The 19,529-nt window shown below is 38.2% G+C and overlaps 1 protein-coding gene across 5 annotated transcripts in view; it reads right to left on the reverse strand.

The window, feature by feature from the left end:
- DOCK4 (dedicator of cytokinesis 4) overlaps window positions 1–19,529 on the reverse strand; it is a 412,270-nt gene that overhangs the window by 180,389 nt on the left and 212,352 nt on the right. For all 5 annotated transcript variants that reach the window (XM_055314619.1, XM_055314621.1, XM_055314620.1 and 2 more), the window contains exons 8-9: window positions 17,078–17,229; window positions 324–405 (exon numbers count right to left, since the gene is read on the reverse strand). In XM_055314619.1, the coding sequence (XP_055170594.1) occupies window positions 324–405; window positions 17,078–17,229 (234 nt within the window). The remainder of the gene's footprint in view (window positions 1–323; window positions 406–17,077; window positions 17,230–19,529) is intronic.

Below are 19,529 nucleotides of genomic sequence, written 5' to 3' on the forward strand. Positions count from 1 at the left end.
AGCACTCTAAGTCTACTGATGTCAAATAATACTTAAAAAAAAAAAAATCTTATTTTAATCTCTCACTCACTGATTCTTTAAACATTTAGTACATTCTAAATACCATACGCTGTGTGGAGCGTAACAGGCTCTAACGTACACCAAAGGAAGAGAGGTGTGTCTATGAAGGGTGATATTCAGAGTTCAGGGCACTACCATACTTCTTGTGTTATTTACAAAGTTTAAGCAAAGTCACTATGTTCTCTCACAATACTTCATTTCCTTTAAATAATATAAAGTACAATTGGAAGAATTCGCCTGTAGATGAAACAAGATCCACCTACCACAAAGAGAGAGCAATGTCGTTCTGGTTTATCTGGGGCTTTGGGAAGTCCATTTCTATTCAGCCTCAAGAAAAATCTCTCACTACAAGAGAAAAAAAAGTTTCATTTTCTGAAAATTATTTAATATCTAAGGGCTTGTCACTCTTCTAGTTGTTCTTCATCTTAAGTTAGACTCAAAACATATTAGGTCCTTCATTTGATGTCAGAATTGCTTGTTAATTAGGAGGACGCCCAAGACAATAAACATTTGCTTCACTTCTGACAATACTGGCAAATCAGCAACTACAAAAGCAGAAAACATAAATATACATGCAAGCGAAAAATTAACTTTTAAAAGAATAGGTTTCCATATCCATGAAATCATTCTTATTATTCCAAAAAGTAGAAACAGGTGCTGTAAGGGAAAAAAACATGATCTAACATCTTTTTTGTGTTTGTATCCAAGAATATTGTTTTTCAAGTTGTATGTCTTAGTAGTTAATTAACATCATACAAGGACACCATCCTGAGTGGCAACCATCTAATAGAAGGCTTAATATGTTATGCTCCAAAACATAAAGAGAAGGCCCAAGAAATGAATTTGCACTGGTCCACAAAGGAAAAGGAGACCTCAAACTCCCCACAGAACTTGCATTTGAAAATACAGGGTCCCCAAATTTAATACAAACACAAATGCTATTGGTCAGTTACTAATTCAAATCAATAAATACTTGTGGATATCATTTAGATCCAAGGTAATGTTATCCCATTTATAGTCAAATAAATAAATAAAACAGGAAGACTATCAACCCCCCAAAAAATGAATGTATCAGCAACCATGAGCTTCTGAATTTCAATATCCTGGTGCCTACAACAGTATCAAGTGGCTGCCGGCCTCGGGCAGAGAATACAGAGCCAACAATCCACAGAATGTGGTACTAGGGGGTATTAGCACACAGTGTGGCCTTGCTTGGAGTAGCTTCAGCCTGGGGACTGAGCAGAGAAAAGGGACTGTAGGGCATTAGTGAGGCTCAGAACTACCAACCCCATGCTTATTCACCACCCAATCCTTGCCTTAAATAATGGCTCTATTGACTCCAATCTTCCTTCTCTCAAACAAGGGGAGAAATGAGAGCCATAACCACATCTCCAAGGAAGCATAAGGATACGGATTTATGGCTGTTTTGAACATTTTTATTCTCTTTTGTGATTTAAATCTAGATAGATCCTTGTAACAGATTCAACTACCTGACTTACCTTGTTCTTTTTTTTTTTTTCCTTCCATTATACCTATTCCTGACCTCTCATATGAGAAAGGGCAAACCAATGCACATTTCTGTGGGGTCATTTCCACACCTATTATCTATGGGGTTTTTTGGGTATTTTTCCATAGAGCGGTGGCTGATGAGGTCTGAATGAAGAGAATATAAATTGCTGCAAGGATTCTCAAGTGAAGCTAAAGTTCCCACAATATACAATTCTGAAGAAGAGGTGGGAAATGACAGCTCCAACTGAGGATGCAGAGTTAAATTAATGATACCCAATCATTATTTCCTATAATGAAAGGAGAAGGACTGTAAGCTTTCTTCACCATGGAAGATAATTCACTATTATTTCTAAATTAAGATATGCTAAAAGGGAATATGTAAAAATCATCTTCAGATAAATGAATTAAATAATCATATTAAGTATTACTATTTTTCCAAGAATTTACCATTTGATGGCTATTCTGCTAAGGACTTTACAGGGTTTAATTCATTTAATCTGGGCAGCCCAGGTGGCTCAGCGGTTTAGCGCCGCCTTTGGTCCAGGGTGATCCTGGAGACCTGGGATCGAGTCCCTCGTCGGGCTCCCTGCATGGAGCCTGCTTCTCCCTCTGCCTGTGTCTCTGCCTCCCTCTCTCTCTCTGGGTCTCTCATGTATGAATAAATAAAATCTTAAAAAAAAATAAAAAATAATAATTCATTTAATCCTCACTATGTTCTTATAAAGACAGTACTATTATGCCCGTTTTATAGATGGGAAAACTGAGAAATAGTAAATAGTTTTACACCCAAGATCACAGACCTGGTGTGTGGCTGAGTAGTGGCTCCAACCCATGTGTTAATTCAAAACCTCTGCACTTCATTTGAATGCTGTATGGTAAATCTTTCCTCTGCTTTGTAGAAATAGAGAGCCAGTATTTCCAGAATACTGAGATAAGGGAAAAGTCATTTATTTGCTTGGGACAACCACTGATTCAGTCAAGCCTGGTCCTAAGAGTACAGGGTCACTGTCTCCACACCCTTCCTGGCCTCCCAGGAATGAAAGAAGTAGAGATCTAGTTCAGCAGGTATCAAACCAGTCCCTGGCTTAAAATAGTTCCTTGGTAGTTTGTTCAAGGAAACATACGTAGAAAAATAAATTGGGGAATAAATTATTTTATTAAACAAACGCAGAGCTCCAAAATGATGTAAGAACTTGGCTTTAGTGAAACAAAACTCTTGAGATTTAAGACTGGTATTTGGTTTTGCTTCTTAGTCATCAAAGAACATTTATTGATTATATTTTAGCCCCAAACACAAGCAGTGTGACCACTTTCCCCTCTTCTGTATCACAGATGGCACATACTACTTTATATTTTTATATTTTGTTGAGATGCACTTAGGTTGGAGGTTCCTCTTTATCCAACATAAGTGGTAAAACCAATTTCACTTTACCTTCTGACAGGCCAGTCTAAAATAATGAATGCCAATAAGATTACTATACAAAAGTCAACAAGGCATTCTAGATATTAAAACCTTAACTTTAATACTGATATAAAATACCACTCCGTATTTGTAAGCTTCATCAATATTCTGGTAAAGCAATGTTTCCTAAAGTATTCTATTTCAGAAAGAGATTCCTTTTGCTCTGTCACTATTTTAATTTCACCAGTCTAGACAGAATCCTGATTATGCAAGTATTATACTATATCATATCCTGTTTCAGAAAGAATATCAATATGTACTAAGCCAATGACATATCCCTGAGCTTAAGCATGCCTTAAGGGGGAGATAAAAATAGACCAACGATGGGTACGATGGAAAAATAACTCATGTGCAATTTTTTAAAAACCAGACTTCTATTCAAAGGAAAAAGAAAACCTCTGTTGCTAATTAAAAAAAAAAAACCCACCTTTTTTATTCATTTAGTGACAATTTATTTTACAAACTCAAATCAGGGTCTCTTCAGCTTTGGTGATACAGAACCTATTTAACCAGCGAATGATTTCAGAGTAAACAAAAGACTTATAGCGACACATTTCAGAACTCTTAAGTACTTGACAGGTGGCATCTCTCATTAGAAAACAAAACTAGTTTTTGTGAGTTTAAAAAGTGTCCTATGATAAGATGTAAATCCCTCAATTACATCCTTTACATTTTTTCCCTCATCAGAGCAGGTTTGTGTGTTTCTATTACATTGTGAGGAACTAGAGTACAGGGTGATCGTTATTAACCTTGACATCCCCAGCTGCTAGCCAATGACTCGGTACTTCCTCAGTGTTTAACTAAAGACTGAACGCTCTTTTAGGAAAAAAATACAACACAATTCAAATAACTGGGGAGCTTTATTTCCCTTCCTAACTTTCTCTCTCTTCTCCATAGTGTCCTTTACTTTATGGTGAGAAATGTAGGAAATTCTCCAAAGAGACATTTCAATCAATGGTGCCTCCCCACCAGATGTGAGAGCCACCTAATTAACTTCTTGGACCTCCCAGATTCTAGATCATGCTTTTAACCTTGTCCTCATGCGCATTTTATATCTTTATTATATTAAACATACAGTAATGGAAAAATCTACAGTGACATCATATATTTCCAAATGAGAATACTGCATCCTTCATCATCAAGGAATGAATAAGCAAATAGAAACACTTCCAGAAACACTGAGAAATGTGAATTGGTATTACCAGCAAGGAAAAAAAAATTCCTCATTTGACTTCTCCATATACTGCCATGTTCTCCCAGAGGAAATTTCACTGCCAGAGAAATTTAGTGTCCACTTGAATTCCGCATGTGAGCCCTTATAAATCATTCTATATTATAAATCAATAAGGAAATATGTTCTTTGGAAATAAAGAATAAAAAAACCATAATTATTTATTATCTATGACTTGCCTTTTTCTAACAAGGATGCAAGAAAACCAAGATAATGAAATAGAGTGTAAATAAGCATTTCCAGGATGGCCCCAGGGGAAAAACAGTACCAGTAAATACATACCCTGTGCTAGGCACCACAACTTACACTTCACATGGATTTTCTCACTTAATTGTCACAACTGCCCTATGTGGTAGGAACCACCTCTGTGTCCCTACTTTACATATGAGAAAGCTGAGGCTTGGAAATATTAGGTAAATCGGCCAAACCTGCATGATCAGCAAGGATGGAGCCAGGAAATCAATTATTCAGGGCTTGACTCCAGAATCTCAGCTCTTAACCACAACACTATGCTGTATTTAAAAGAACAGATTACCTTGAACAAAGGAGAGCAAGACTAACCATGTCGTGCTAACTGAGGGTTTTTATTGTGAATATTTTCAATAAAATAAAAAGTAATGAAAATGCATGAATCTGGAAAGAAATTAAGAAAGAAAGGCAGCCACCAAGTCACAAACGTATCTGTGTTCAGTGTACATCTGTGAACCTGTTCAGCTGTACTACTACATTCTGAAATATTAAAAAAGATCTCTGACAACGAAGGATAGCATAGTTTGATAGAAAAGTCCTTACTAGTGATCAAACACTGTAGGGTGTGCAGCAGGGCTATGAAGCCCCCTGATGGCTTCTGTTCCCATTCTCAGCAGGGTAGGATGCTCCTGTCTTCCTGCCCTCTATCATCTTCACTGAGAAGTATCACCCTTTTGTAGGAAAGGCCCTGCCTAGGGTCTTGGAAGCCTGCAGGCCAGATGCGGAAGGGTGCTTCCAGCCTTCTGAGTAACCTCATCAAGTGGTTCTCCCGTAGGGTGCTCCTAAGATACTCAGTTGGCTTCAAAGAGCAATGCACCTAAAGTTAGGAATGCCCAATGCCAAGGAGACTTTTACATTTCTCTGTATGGATTCATGTTTACCTCCCTTCAGTTCCCATCTTGTAAGAAGCAAAACTGCCTGATGATTTCAGGTATGTGAAAACTGTACAGCCTGTACTTCGTACAAAAATATATGACTGGGGAATATCTTGGGTAGAAAAGCGTGGTGTAAAAGATTAGTGGTCTAGTCTGATCAATCTACAAAAATTTACAAAGAATATTTCTAAAATCATTTGAACAGTTAAATCATTGAAATAAACGTATGGTCCCCAAGAGGAATAATAAAAAAAGAGAGAAAACATTTAGATGCTCATGTTCTGGTAAACTAATCGGAAAAAACCTGAACTGTCCAGTTCTTTTACACTCATACTTTACGGAACCATTGGCCGAAAAAATACTCCATGTAGTGCCTTTGAAAATACAGAGTCACTTGTAAAGTTAAAGGATGACAATATCGACTCTACAATGGACAGAAGTGAGGTGAGATGTGCCAGGAGGCAAGGAGGCAGCAGTGGGAGCGAGAGGACAAAGGGAAGAGTGAGAAGAGGTGAGGGAATAGTTCAGCTGTGCTGACTCCAGAGCCTCTATCCACAAGGCAAGAGAACGCAAACATACAGTGATTTCATGCTTCTAATTCACAGCTTCTGCCTTTTTTCAAATGCTTTCTGACTGATGAACAGTTTAAGACGCTGCCAACAGTCTGAGGGCGACCATTACTGTGTTCTTTTCTAGAACAAGTGGTGAAGGACAACTCAAAACAGGAAGACTCAAGAAACTTTCTAAATGTGGACTGATGCCCCCCATGATCCAGTGCTATGGCTGGTCAGGCAAGACTTCAGGGAGGTGGGTGGAAGGTGTGCTGGCCACTGGATCAGGGGATTCATTGCTCAGGGTGGCAGAGAGGAAGATGAAAGGAATGCTCAGTAGGAAAAAAGACACTGCTGGCCTTCTCATCCAGGGGCTCCTAACCCAGGAGTGCATGACGTGCTCTTGGGAGTCATATAAAACCCAGACCCTACCCTGGACTTCCTGACTTCCGAGGTCAGGATGGACCTAAAAGCTCCCTGCATGTTTAAAAGCCCAATCATGTTTAAAGACCACTGTTTTGACCCATATGTCCAAGCCCTAACAAGTCAGAATTGCCTGCCGTCTGTTACGAGACTCATATATACCAGCAAGCAGGCAACACATGCCTGGTACCTTCAGGACAAAGACTCTTTTCTCAACCACATGACCAGTAAGGGGCAGAGTTTCTCCTTGGCAATAAAGAAAGCAACTCCTCAAACAAGACTTCCTCAATAAACCTATTAACGTGCTTTCTAAATTTAAAACTAAAGCAACACTAGGGTCATGAGCTTTTCTGATTACAGGGAAATGGAAAGAGAGTGATTGTCGATATCAAGGTTTCTGAAGTTCACCTAAAGAGTACAGACTCTGAGTTTTCTTTTTTTTTAATATTAATATCCATGCCCACATTCACCTTAAGAATATTGGAGGGTGAGGGACTAAGCAACCAACTAATATGATGCCTTTGTCAGGACAGCAAAGGATTTTTAAGTTGAATGATACAAGGGGAGGTAAGTTTTTAAACTATAGTCAACTGCATTGCCGATTTTGAACATGAAACAGATTCTTTCCTACTACTTACGATGACTGGGAAGTGCTTCATGTTATTTTTCTTTTCAGAGAATAAAGTTACCTGAACTGAAACTCTTTCTAGAAAAGTATAACTCAATGAAAAAAGAAATTCCGTGCTTTGTAAAGTTATAAATAATGATATATACAGCACCTGCCATTTTACCTTACCTGTGCTATTCATCACTGATGAATTTTAAAAAGTGATCTCGGTTGACTGTTGATTTGAGGAAAACAGTAATGACTATAAGTTCAAAAGACCCAAGACCCCAGAAGTCCCAAGGTTGTATTCAAGTAAAATCCTTAGAAATAGTAAAACCATTTGAGCAATCCGGGAAATACTCACTCTTGCATCTATCTCAAGAGAACTCATTAAGAATTCCACTAGAAAACAAGTTTCTCAGAAAAGTAACAAAAAGCAGGCAATGATAGGATCTGGTCAACAGAAATAGGAACCACAAAATAAGAAGGCCTATATAGGCAGGATATCTTATGCTTATTCTTCTGGGAATTTACATAATTTGATCATTATAAATACTGTATCTCTGACATGCTGTGAGGGAGGAAACACTCTGGGTAATTATTCTGACCTTTCTAACAATGCCTCTTTGTTAGGGAAAGCACCTGTAAAAAAGAATCTTGAAAATAGAGCAAACCAGGGCTTCAATATTCTCTGGATTGAAGCACGCAGGTCCTTGCAAGGAAACTTTAAATGAAAACAGAATAAATAATAAAACTGGAAGTAAGTCAAGCCCTGCAAAACCACTAAGTACAACACATCTTTCATGCATTTATTACTTCAAAAAGATGTTCTATTTTTTTAAAAGACAATAAGCGAATATCAAATTTCCTTTCTACAGTTTACTGACAGATTCTTTGTATTCATTACAAGTTTAAAAACCGAAAGCTATCTAAATCATGATTAAATACTACTTATTAGCTAGATGACACATGCAGCTGGGCTTTTTAAAGGTCAAATGATCTTTTTTTCTTAACAAGACAGCTACAGAGTCTCTAAACTGATACACAAATGTTAAGGTGCATGAGAATAGGTACATTACTTTCCAGAGAGATTTACAATTTCCGTAAGTTTGAGAAGGAGCTGAAGGCACTAAAAGGTTAGAAAGTGCAGTACTTTAGAGACACTGCAAATATTTTTGTGAAATGGAAACAGCATATTGGTTACAATACAAAGAGATGGTATAGAAACTGTATTTTAAAAATACTTCTTGACTTAAAGCTTAAGAGTATTAGAATCCAAGTTCTGGAAGAGCAGGATTTTTTTTTCCCCCCGTATTACTGATGTGTCCCCACTGCCCAGATCAGTGGCTGGCTCTGGGGAGGACGACAGTAACAGCTCAATGAATGAGCATCAGTGATTCAACAGCAACCGTGTGAAATCATGATCAATGGAAATAAAAAAGAACACATAGGCTCTGCCAAACGTGCAGTCAAAAATCTCTAAATAGAAATACTTAGGAAAAGACACTGTTTTTTGTCTCCACCATTTTTTATTCACATTTTTTAGCATGACAGCTTTTGTAAATGATGCCCCCATAGGGACAGGTCTGATGCACACAGAGTAAGAGGAAACGAGTCCATCGACGCTCTGGCAGCCCTCAACAGCTTGGCTTCTCCCTCTCACTGATAAGCCAACCCCGCTGGAATAGGATGACCACAAAAATGAAGACAGTAATGGCATGATCTTACAATGTTTTGCTTCAACAACCACAGAAGACTTGTAAGCTTCCTTTAGCCGCATCAATGCCCCACCCAGTGGGCACAAACAGATGATGAGAGGATAAAGTCTTATCTTCAGAACAGGAACCAATGAGGGCCAAACCATCCATAATTCCTTTGTCAGCGTGCAACAGTCTCACAACAGAAATGGCAGCGAATGCCAAAGAAGTCCTTGTGAAATGGGTTACTTTGTGTGGCTGTAGCTTCTTCATTGGGGAACTTAGGAAAATGAAATCTGAATTCCCTACAAGCAGCAAATGCAGCGCAGGGAAAGGGAGGCAAATGACCAGGTTTACCGTCTTCTAAAATAGGGGAAGAGTGGGGCATTTGGGTGGCCTAGTGGGTTAAGTGTCTGCCTTCTGCTCAGGTCATGTTCTCGGGGTCCTAGGATTGAGCCACGGTCGGGCTCTCTGTTGAGTCTGCTTCTCCCTCCCCCTCCTGCCTTTCCCCTCCCTCTTGCCTCCCACCTCGCACTTACTCTCTTGTGCACACTCTTTCTTTCAAATGAATGAATAAAATTTTAAACACACACAAACACACACACACAGGAAGGGGGGTAAAAGGGCCTTCTGGTCACATTCTAAAATATTATTACACTGTTTAAGTAGGAAGAGACAAGGGGCCAGAATAACTGGGAAGAGCTAAGAACAAGGAAGCCAGTACTGAATCCACTGACTCTATGAATAGTTTTGCTTTTTGTCACCTTGAATTTCCAGCCACTTATCATCACAATAATGTACTAATTTGCAATTTGAAAAATAACTGGAATTGTATGGCTTTTAAAATGCTACGGGGAGGGGAAAAGAGTGGATGGCTGGTACCCCGGGTATTCTCAGCACAAATGAAGTTATTTCTCGCTTCTTTTATTCTAATTTAGATCTTCCTCCTGGTCCATTTCTTAAAATGCCTCCTATTAAAGACATCACCACATCTCGAAAGCAATTATATGTTGTTGTTGTTGTTTTAATACATGACACTGAAGTGTGACCAAAGAGGAAGCAAACCACAAAATCTGATTAACTCCAAAGGGACAACAGTCCCAATTTTCACACACCTGCTGGAAGAATTAAAAGATGGTAAAGAAGAGGGGGAGTGAAAAGCAGTAGTGCCTTTAAACAGGAGGCCCCAGGGAAGGTCACTGAGGGTCACCGCTGCACAGACACCCACAGTGAGATGTGTGCCAACATGTCTAGACACAGCAGGAAATGCTCTGGGCCGTATGGAATAGTTGATATTGCTACAATCCAAGGTGGATCTCTGAACGCCTCCTTCATCTATTTTTGTTCTCAAGGAGAGTTGTGCCCCCTGCACGTATGGCCAGATTTTTTCTCTGCATTATTGCTGTGCTTTGGAGAGGTTACAATTTTGAGTGAGCTTCATCACAGAAAACTCTAAGAAGGGATCTCCGCCAGCTATCTTTCAACATTCACAAACCATAAATGCTCTTCATTTAGGACAAAAATATAAATGCTGAACTTATGTGATCACACTCTAATAAGTTGTAAATGATGTATGAAATGAGAAATTCTAGCACAGTGCTCAGAGAATTAAAAAATCTTATCCACTCTCTTAACCGTCTTATGTACTACAATACATACGATGTACCGTAATACATACAATACAAAAAATACATTTTTCCTGGTCTGGGCTGAATAACTATTCTGACAGCCGCCTTCTATGAGCCCTTGAAAAATGTTCCCAGTAACTGCATTTTTCAAAAAAACAAAACAAAACAGCACTTCTTTAATTTCCTTTAAAAAATGAAAAGGCTATTAGTAGATCACCTCTGCCTCTGAAGAGACCTATCGGAAGCTTCAGTTGTAATTTCTTTGATTCTCCTCCCCATTATGCTATATTCCCAATCTTCTCATCCTTTTCCAACTCTGATATTTCAAACTCCAACTCCCATCACCTGCATCTGATCCCTACTTCCTGAGCACCACTGGCAAAGGCTGTGTAACTTGGGAGCCAGGATTCAGTACCCCTTTCAGATGTCCCTCTTGGGAGGTGCCTCACCACACTCAGCAATTCTATTATTTCTCACTACCTCACTTCCTATCACACTTGTGCTCAGCATCCACTTCCCTGTTCCTATAAATCACTTTCAGCCCCCCATTCCTTCCCTTGCTCTCCAATGACAGCAGATCTTGCTTCCCAGCCTTGACTATACATGATCGAGGCCACAAACCCCATCTCTCCATCTCAACATTTTCTATCCATTTCACTGCCCTCACCTCCCTTCCTCCCCCTTTAGAAGCAGTGTCCTTCCTCTCAAAGTAGATTCCTTCACTTTGATCCTGGATCCCTTCTGCCATTTGCTTCAGGATTCATCTTTGAATCTCCAGTAGGGTCTCATACTGCTGGCACACAACAGATACTCCTATGTGCTTGTGTAATGAGTGAGCAAATGAACACATGATTGGTTACAGGCAACACGCCATTCACAGAACGGTTGCATTTCCTCACCTTCGAGAGGACAAACTTGTACTAATTCAGAGTTTCTGGGAAGCTGGCCCTAATGAAGACATAGGATTTTGCTTGAGCCTATAATGTACTTCCCCTCACAGGATCTTTATTAATCTTCTAAGAACTGCTATTTTGTTTTAGATCATACAAATCAGAGTTTATGCTTTAAAGGTAATATTGTAATGTCCACGTTATAAAATACTGATGTCCTAGACCTTAGGAAAACACTCCTCTTAGGCTTTGTCAAATACATTATCAAGAGTATCACTCAGTTTATATGAGCCCAGGAACGTTATTATAGGCAGAATGGAATCCAGACCATCCAAGCAACTAGCGACTAGACCAGACTCACAAACTAGTCTTCTTCAAAGAGACTGAAGAAAATACCTGCCCTCGTCGCTTTTTTGCCAACATGCACAAAACACGTGAAGCAGGCAATTCATTAACTATACATACTATATTGCTAAAAGTTAAATCAAGAGCCCATATACCTACAGGGAATCCACAATCATTCAATTTTATCACACTAGCTCCACCTATCCCTTTGTTCTTTTTTTTTCTTCTTGTTGCTGAAGTATTTTAAAGAAAATCATATCCCTGATGCCATTCTGTTTACTAGTAAGCTTCTCTGAATCTTACCTAAATATAACAACATACACCTAAAAAAAAAGTCAAGAATAATTCCTTGTAAAATATAAGAATTCAATACCAAATACTATGTATCATTTCTGGTTATGTTAAAGTATATTTCCTATTTTGGGCTTTTGAAAATCATAATCTTTATAGTTAACATTTACTGGCCAATTACCAGGGGTCAACCATTACACTACAAAGTATATCTATTATCTCATTTAATCCTCAAATAATCCCAAGAGGAAAGTGTTATTATCATCTTCAATTAGCAGATAATTAACAGCCATAAGAAATATGGATTAACTACCCAGGCTGATGCATCTAAATTAAAAAACCAAGATTTGAACCCAGACTATGACACCAGAGCCAGGCCACTTTTATACTATACAGTGGTGCCTACATTAGATATAGGAAGATACATGTCTTGAGGATGGAGATAAATTCAGACATACTTCATAGTTCTATATAAACTCATAAAAACCTGTACTCCACAAATAATATTTGCTACTTCTCTTTTTCTTAAATGACAGAATTAGAACAATACACTAGAAAAGAGGGTGATTGTGGGTAATATAAAATTTACATGGAAATGAGGCATTTCAAGAAAATGAGAGTTTACATGTATGATGGGAGGAAACATAACATGACTTCAGGAAAGAATGTGAATAAGGTACTGGAAGAAAGTAAATTTTATCTGAATTTAACTACTATGAAAAGACTTTTGGAATTTAATTACCAGAATAAGACTTTCCAGGAGTACTACCCTCCTGCTATTTTCTCAAATAAAATCCCATGCCAGCAGCGTGCATGCATGAGCAGCCCTGTACTAAGCTAAGTACCCATTTGTGGCACTTAGGTCCTATTAAATATATTCTCTGATGAGAATGAAATACAGTAATAGATTAGTTGTGAAACAAATTTACAGCTTTAATTAATGAAGCCTTAGAATACATCAGTAAACAAAGTAATGAAAATTATAAGGGAAGTAGTCAACCAGTGAACGATGTCATTTTCATTGGCCCATATAATTTACAGTCTTTTGTAGATTAATTGACACATATCCACACAGGGAAGATATGAATGAGTACACACATACAGATCTGTACAGCCTACGGAAAACAGAAACACTAGGAGTATTTCTGTTACCAAATTGTTCAACAACCAATTTTAAATGCAAGCCAAAGGAGACATTTGTAGCATATAATGTTACATAGCTTGATTTCTTTATATATGTATTTATTTAGTTAATTTATTTTTTTTAGTTAGTTTAAATAAAACACACACACACATATAGTTTAAAAAACCTCCTGTTATTCCCAATCCTATAGCTCAGTTTATGCACATCCATACCCTTACTGTTGTCCCTTTCTCTGGTTCCTGGCTCATCTCTCTGCCTGCAGTCTCAAGTCCATTTCCTGAAGCCTCTGAAGGGACAATGATCCAGCAAAGGCTTTCCCTCTCCCCTGAGTACAGCCTCTTTTGTTACTGGATCCTTCCTGTCAACAAGCTCCTTGTCTCTCCCAGTTTCTTCAAAAAAAAAAAAAAAAAAAATCACAAACCCTCAGCAGATCCCCTACTCCACACTGGTGAGTAAAACTTGGTTGAGGAAGAAAACAGAACATGGTAAGTACTGAAGATGAAGAGAATAGGTGTAGAAAAGTGATTCAGAGTGCTGATGAGTGCTGCAAGTGAAAATACCAGCCATACAACATACCAGCCATGTCATCTATTAATCGCTCTATGCCTCAGTTTCCCCATCCGTAAAAAATGGGAATGTTAATAGTGCCTACCTCATAGGGTTTTTGCAAGGGATAAATAAGTAAATATTTTTAAAAGAGCTTAGAACAATGCCTGGCACGTCATAAGCATCATATAAGTGCTTTGTTAAACAAATAGAATAGAATAAAACAAAATTATAGATGATATCTAGGGAAATGGCTGCCTGACTTTTCCAGTCTATACCCTTGTAAGACTAGGGAAATTATAAACTTTCAACCAGAGAGATGTTCTCTAAAATCACTTTACTCATATAAAACTTAATAGCTCAAATTCATTTTTTTTTACTAATTATGCTTTATAGTGATAAATCATGTCAAGACTACAAAACTCCAATAAGTAAAAGTATGTTATATTTGCTGATAGTTTGAGTCCGATGTAGCTGTATCTGCAGGAGGCTCTGGGCTGGTGCTGTTATACAAGTGGCCAAGGAAGGTAAGCTGGAAAAGTGCAGGGTAGGTGCATGTTAGCAAGATGGTGTCAGAGATTGAGTGGAAGTGGATCTAATCAATTATCTGGAATTCCAGATAAGGAATTTGTAAAATTATATGAGTCAACATGGAAAAAGTGAAGACTGGCTGGAGATGGATATTTGATCCTGAGGGAATACTAATTTCTTAGGTAGTAATTTCTTTGGAGTTCCCCTTTTTCAGGATATAGCCCACAATATTTACATTTGAAAATACGATGTTGGGGATTGGCTGTCAAATAATCTGGGGGCAAGGAGGAGGACAGGAAAGAGGTGTGGTTAAAACAAGATCGGGCCTGAGCTGATCATTGTTGAAGCTAGAGGCAGGTACACGGGGCTTCAGTGATATCATTCTACTTTTTAACACATCTGAAATGTTCTTAAAAAAAAAAAAAAAAGTTGAAAAAAGAAATATAAGTTGATTTTAAAATATCCCTACAACTTACACTGTTGGGCCTAAGAAGAAACACAACGTCTCAAAACCATATCTTACCTTTATAATACCCTTTCCTGAGAAGATGCAAATATTTCACACTCACGAGTTAGGGTGGGAGCAATGAGGGAAGCCAGACTTGTCAAAAGTTTCAAGATGAAGGAAAAGACAGATGGAAGTGAAGGGTTCAGGGCAGCAGTAGTCAACTGCAGAGATCAGAATCCAGTCCAGTTTCCAGATCTGTGCATCCTCTTCAAAAGGTAACGATGACACTGCCTTGTGCTATCAATGGAATCGAAGCTACTCACAGCAAGGTTTTGAAAACTCCCCAAAGAATAAGCACGGTGCTGCCCAAGGCCTCAGAAAGTCAAGTAAATAAATCTGAGCCTGTCCCATCACCTAGTAAGCACATACTTTCACCCTTATTCATTCTTTGGGGGATCACCTTTAAGGTGATTATGAATTTGGCTGCTGAGAGCCGACGGTCAAGCTCAGTGAGTAGAAGCAGTGAAGAGGATTTTGACTTGATTTCTTCTCGGCTTATATGTATCAGGGGGATTATTCAAGGGAGTGTGTGTGACAGAGGGGAGGGGAGAGGAAGAGAAAGAAAAGGGGGAGGGAGACGGAGGAGGCAGGCACATGTGGTAGCCTAACCATGTCAAAAAAGTCCAGCTCCTGGTCTGAACTTTGGGGCCCCAAAAACATACTTTGGGGATCCTGCACCCAGGTTATTTTCCTACTCTCAACAAGTACATAGGAATAAAACAAGGGAGAAGTCTGTTGATCAAAACCTAAAAGGATGTTTTAGGAAAATTCAAAATGTTTATAACAAGACAAAACTAAGAGACAAAGTACTATTAATCCTAAATTAATACCCTCCTATAGTAATACAATGTGAACACTAGTGGCAAAGGGGACTCTATTGTCCTCAAAACCTTAGCGTAACAGGAATGAGTAAAACAGTAGAAGCTCCTGGTTCTCATACGTTTCCTATAGTTTGTTCAATACGTTAGAGACAACATATTACATAGACGATGTTAAAAGGAATTTTTGGTCAACTACCTGGAAGCCAAGCTTTCTAAGACACACTTCAGTATGTTAGCAAGTATTACTAATCTTTCACATTTCCAAAGCAAGTGCTAAGCTGTAATTTGGATCTGTTCTTCAAGTCTTTGTTTTCTTCCCTTTTTAGCACTGCTAGCTTGTGAAGGGGGAAAAGTTTTCTAACTTACCGATTCATTTCCTCCTAAAGTATATAAAGCAGATTTTGAAACTATTATCATTGTTATTTACACATCCCATAAATTCTGTCCTTGTCACCCTAAAATTGCTACCCTTTAAATTCCATGGATTCAGTCCACTGTCAAGACTAGGAAAGTACTCTTACTAGCAGGTAATGACTAAGATATAAATTAACTCACCAAAGATTTTGTGGCTATAAATGCATTAAAAATAAACTTTACACATATTTTGTAGAAAAAGAATATATATCAAAGATTTTATCTATTTATTTGAGAGGGAGAGAGAGTGAGCAAAGGCGAGAACACAAGCTGGAGGGTGGGGGGGATGGGTAAAGACAGGGAGAAGCAGACTCCCCGCTGAGCAGGAAGCCCCATTAGATACTGGGACTCCAGGATCATGATCTGGGCCAAAGGCAGACACTTAACTGACTGAGCCACCCAGGCACCTGGAAAAAAAGTCCTTTTGATGAGAAGAGAAACACTCCAGAATTATTTTGTATTTATTAAACAAAGTATTTGACTCAGAGTTGCTTCAAATTGTCAGCATATTCATTATTTAAATAAGCATCATTTTAAAAAACATTGTAGAGTTGGGTCATTATGCGTGAATTGTGTGATACGATTTTAAGTTTAAATTTAATTTTTTTAACGTAAAAGGTTGTATGTACTGTGTCCAACTTTAAAACAAATACAAAAGAAAAAACTTGAAACCTAAAGAAGTCTCAACAAGAGTGGAAGTTTTTGAATACCAAACAAAACATCTACTACAGCTTTTTCCTAAATATTGAAAACTTGCCCTAAGAGAAGACTCTGAGAATTGAGAAAGGAAAAAAAAAGTGAGAACTGTTTACCATTTCACAGTTCTGAAACTCCAATGAGGTTTCCAAATACTTACTCCCTTTGTGATATTACCTGATGCAGACAGGATAAAAATAATGTAATTGTTTACTGAAGATTTGAAAAAATAAAACATGTTTACCTTAATAAGCAAACAAACTTTGGGCTTTAGAAATATTATGTCTTCCTTGCATTATCAATACAAAATAACTCAAATAGCAGACCTGATATCAATGCTATATTTTCATTTAGTATTAATTATTATGGTTCCACACCCCTGTTGAGTTTCTCAAAGCACTTCAGTACACATCACCCGATTCAACTTTCGTGGGAGCCTCCAGAGGGTAGGCAGCTTAGAAATCCAGAGTTCTACAAATGAGAAAATTGCGGCTCACAGAGGAAAAGTAGACAAGGTCATATATCCCAACGCTTGCCAATTACCAATGCTCACCATTCTGACACTAAGAAATTCAAATCATGTTTCCGTACGCAGTTACCTGATTGGTCGATTCTCTTTACTGTCAAAGAGTGAGAAGATGACCTCAAGCTCCTCCCCCAGGTTGGAACACATGAGGCTCTTCATCTGCACAAAAAGGTGGTGATTGCTGGCCTGCACAGGGGTATCCTTCTTCCGATGCCGGTGTTCCATCTGAGTAACACCCACCCCGCCCCCGACAAAAAAATGATCAGCATGAACTGAAGAAAACAATGTGATCCAACAACTAATTAGCTATGGTATGATTATGATGTCCTGTGCTTTTTTTTTTCCTGTGGATTTGGCATCTGGTTGGATGTTACATTCCAAATTTTCTTCCAACTTCTAAAAAAAGAAACCATGAAGTTTGCAGACTATTAAGGAATCTTGCTTTAAGAATTTGGTATGTATGTATTTATTTATCTATCCATTCATTCATTCATTTAGACAGGGAGAGGTGGGGGAGAGGGAGAACCCACACTAAGTGCAGAACCCAACGTGGGACTCAGTCTCATGACCCTGAGATCATCATCTGGGTCAAAATCAAGAGTCAAGACGCTTAACCAACTGAGCCACTCAGGAGCCCCAATAATTTGGTTTTGAATCATTAATGTTAAAATTATACCAGCTTAAAATGAGTAGATTCAGGCATCATGATGTTCAAAAGATCCTACTGTTCCCTTATCAACTCCCAGGGTGAGAACAAATTATTAGTCATCTTTAAAAAACCAGACTCAATGGTGTCTATCTGGTCATTTCATTGATGGTAGTTGAACAATGCAGCTATGATTTCATATTTTTCATAATTAAAAGTCTTTTTAAAGTATACTAAATTGTGAAATTGTGGTAATTTTCTGAGACGTGCTGTGGCAAGTGATATTCAATCACAAGCAAGAAAATGTTTCTAACTTGCCATGGAGCTACAGGGAGGCAGACTGGGAAAGCCAGTGAGATAGATGGCTAAGGGGTGGAGCAGCATCTGTGCCCATCTTATGTCTGCCTAGTGTAGGTTACACTTGGGAGGCAGGATCAGAAGTGAGAATTAACAGAAGTCAAAGGAGGAAAAGAATCACCCATAGTTCCAGGGTAAAGAGTCAGGCAACACATAGTTGTTAAGTGTCTATTATGTGCCAAGCAGTGGAACGCACTGATGAGCAAAAAAAGAAATAGCCCCTACCTTCATGGGTCTTATCTACCAGGGGGAGCAAACATCAACAAAATCATCCCACATTCAGATAGGAAACTGCAACTGTGACAAATGGAGGGGAAGAACCAGATACTCATGAGGATCTGCAAGGAAGTGATCTGACTTGTGTCTGAGCGGTCAGAGCAGGCGTCCTGAGAAAGTGACACTCTGCCAGAGAGGCAAGGAGGGAGCAGAGCGATGAACCATCTAGGACAGTGCTTCTCAAATTATGTGCAGGAAAAAAAACCAAGTTGTTCTTCCTCCTAACCTACTATAGGCAGATATTTCCACGAAATACAATAAGAATGTCATGGTAATGTTAGAATGTTAGGAAGGTTCCTAATTCTTTACTCACCATTTTTGTACTTGGACCAGTAATAATCAATTCATGGTCCAGCTAGTTCTTGGACCACCTTCAAGGAGAACTGGCTCAGGGTAAGAGCAGAGGGAAAACATATACAGAGGACTATGTATTCACAGAGTCAGTGTTAAAGAACGTGGAGGATTTTTGCTTTCCTAACAAAGATTACTAATGACCACCTCTTTTGGATCACTTGACAACTAAACAACTAAACTTGACAACAAAAACAATAAAACAGCTCAGGTATTAATTCTACAGTAATAGGGTAATATCCTTCGCTTAGGATTAAGGTACATAACCTGTTTCTACATTAACCATCTTTTTAAGTTTCTTAGTTCAGCAATTGCTAACTGACCAACATTTGAAAGGAAAAAAACATGATCTATATTTACAGGTGTAAATGCAACAGCTTGAAATTACCAGAATTTCACTTTTATCTTTTAATTTGCACTATTCAAAAAGTAAACAGTTAAAAAAATGTAATTAAGCAAATGCATCTGTAATCACTGTATCCTCAACAGGTACAATGGACATCTCTCCGTGAAACTGAAGAGTAAGTACACTTTCTTGTAAAGTGCACCTCGGCATCGTGTTATGTGTTAGTCATAATTGCTAGAAAAAGCCTCCTGCAGAGAAATATTCTAACTATAGGGGAAAAAAAAAACAAGTATAATTCTGTCTTGTTTTCTGAGAAGGTTGCTCTTTTTGTGCTTTTAAAGTTCTTTTTTACCAGAGGAAAAGCATCAGACATTTATAAAACTCTATCTCTTTAACTCACAAAGAAGCCTTTTATTTTCTGAAAATGTTAACTTATTTTCTGATATACTTAAAAGTTTAGGTTAACACAGTACAGAGTACTATGAAGAAATGAATAACTACCGAGGACCAGAGTGGGAAAAACAGGTATAAAAACCTTATTTAAATAAA

The sequence above is a fragment of the Nyctereutes procyonoides genome, unplaced genomic scaffold, assembly GCF_905146905.1.
Source record: "Nyctereutes procyonoides isolate TBG_1078 unplaced genomic scaffold, NYPRO_anot_genome, whole genome shotgun sequence".
Classification (NCBI taxonomy): Eukaryota; Metazoa; Chordata; class Mammalia; order Carnivora; family Canidae; genus Nyctereutes; species Nyctereutes procyonoides.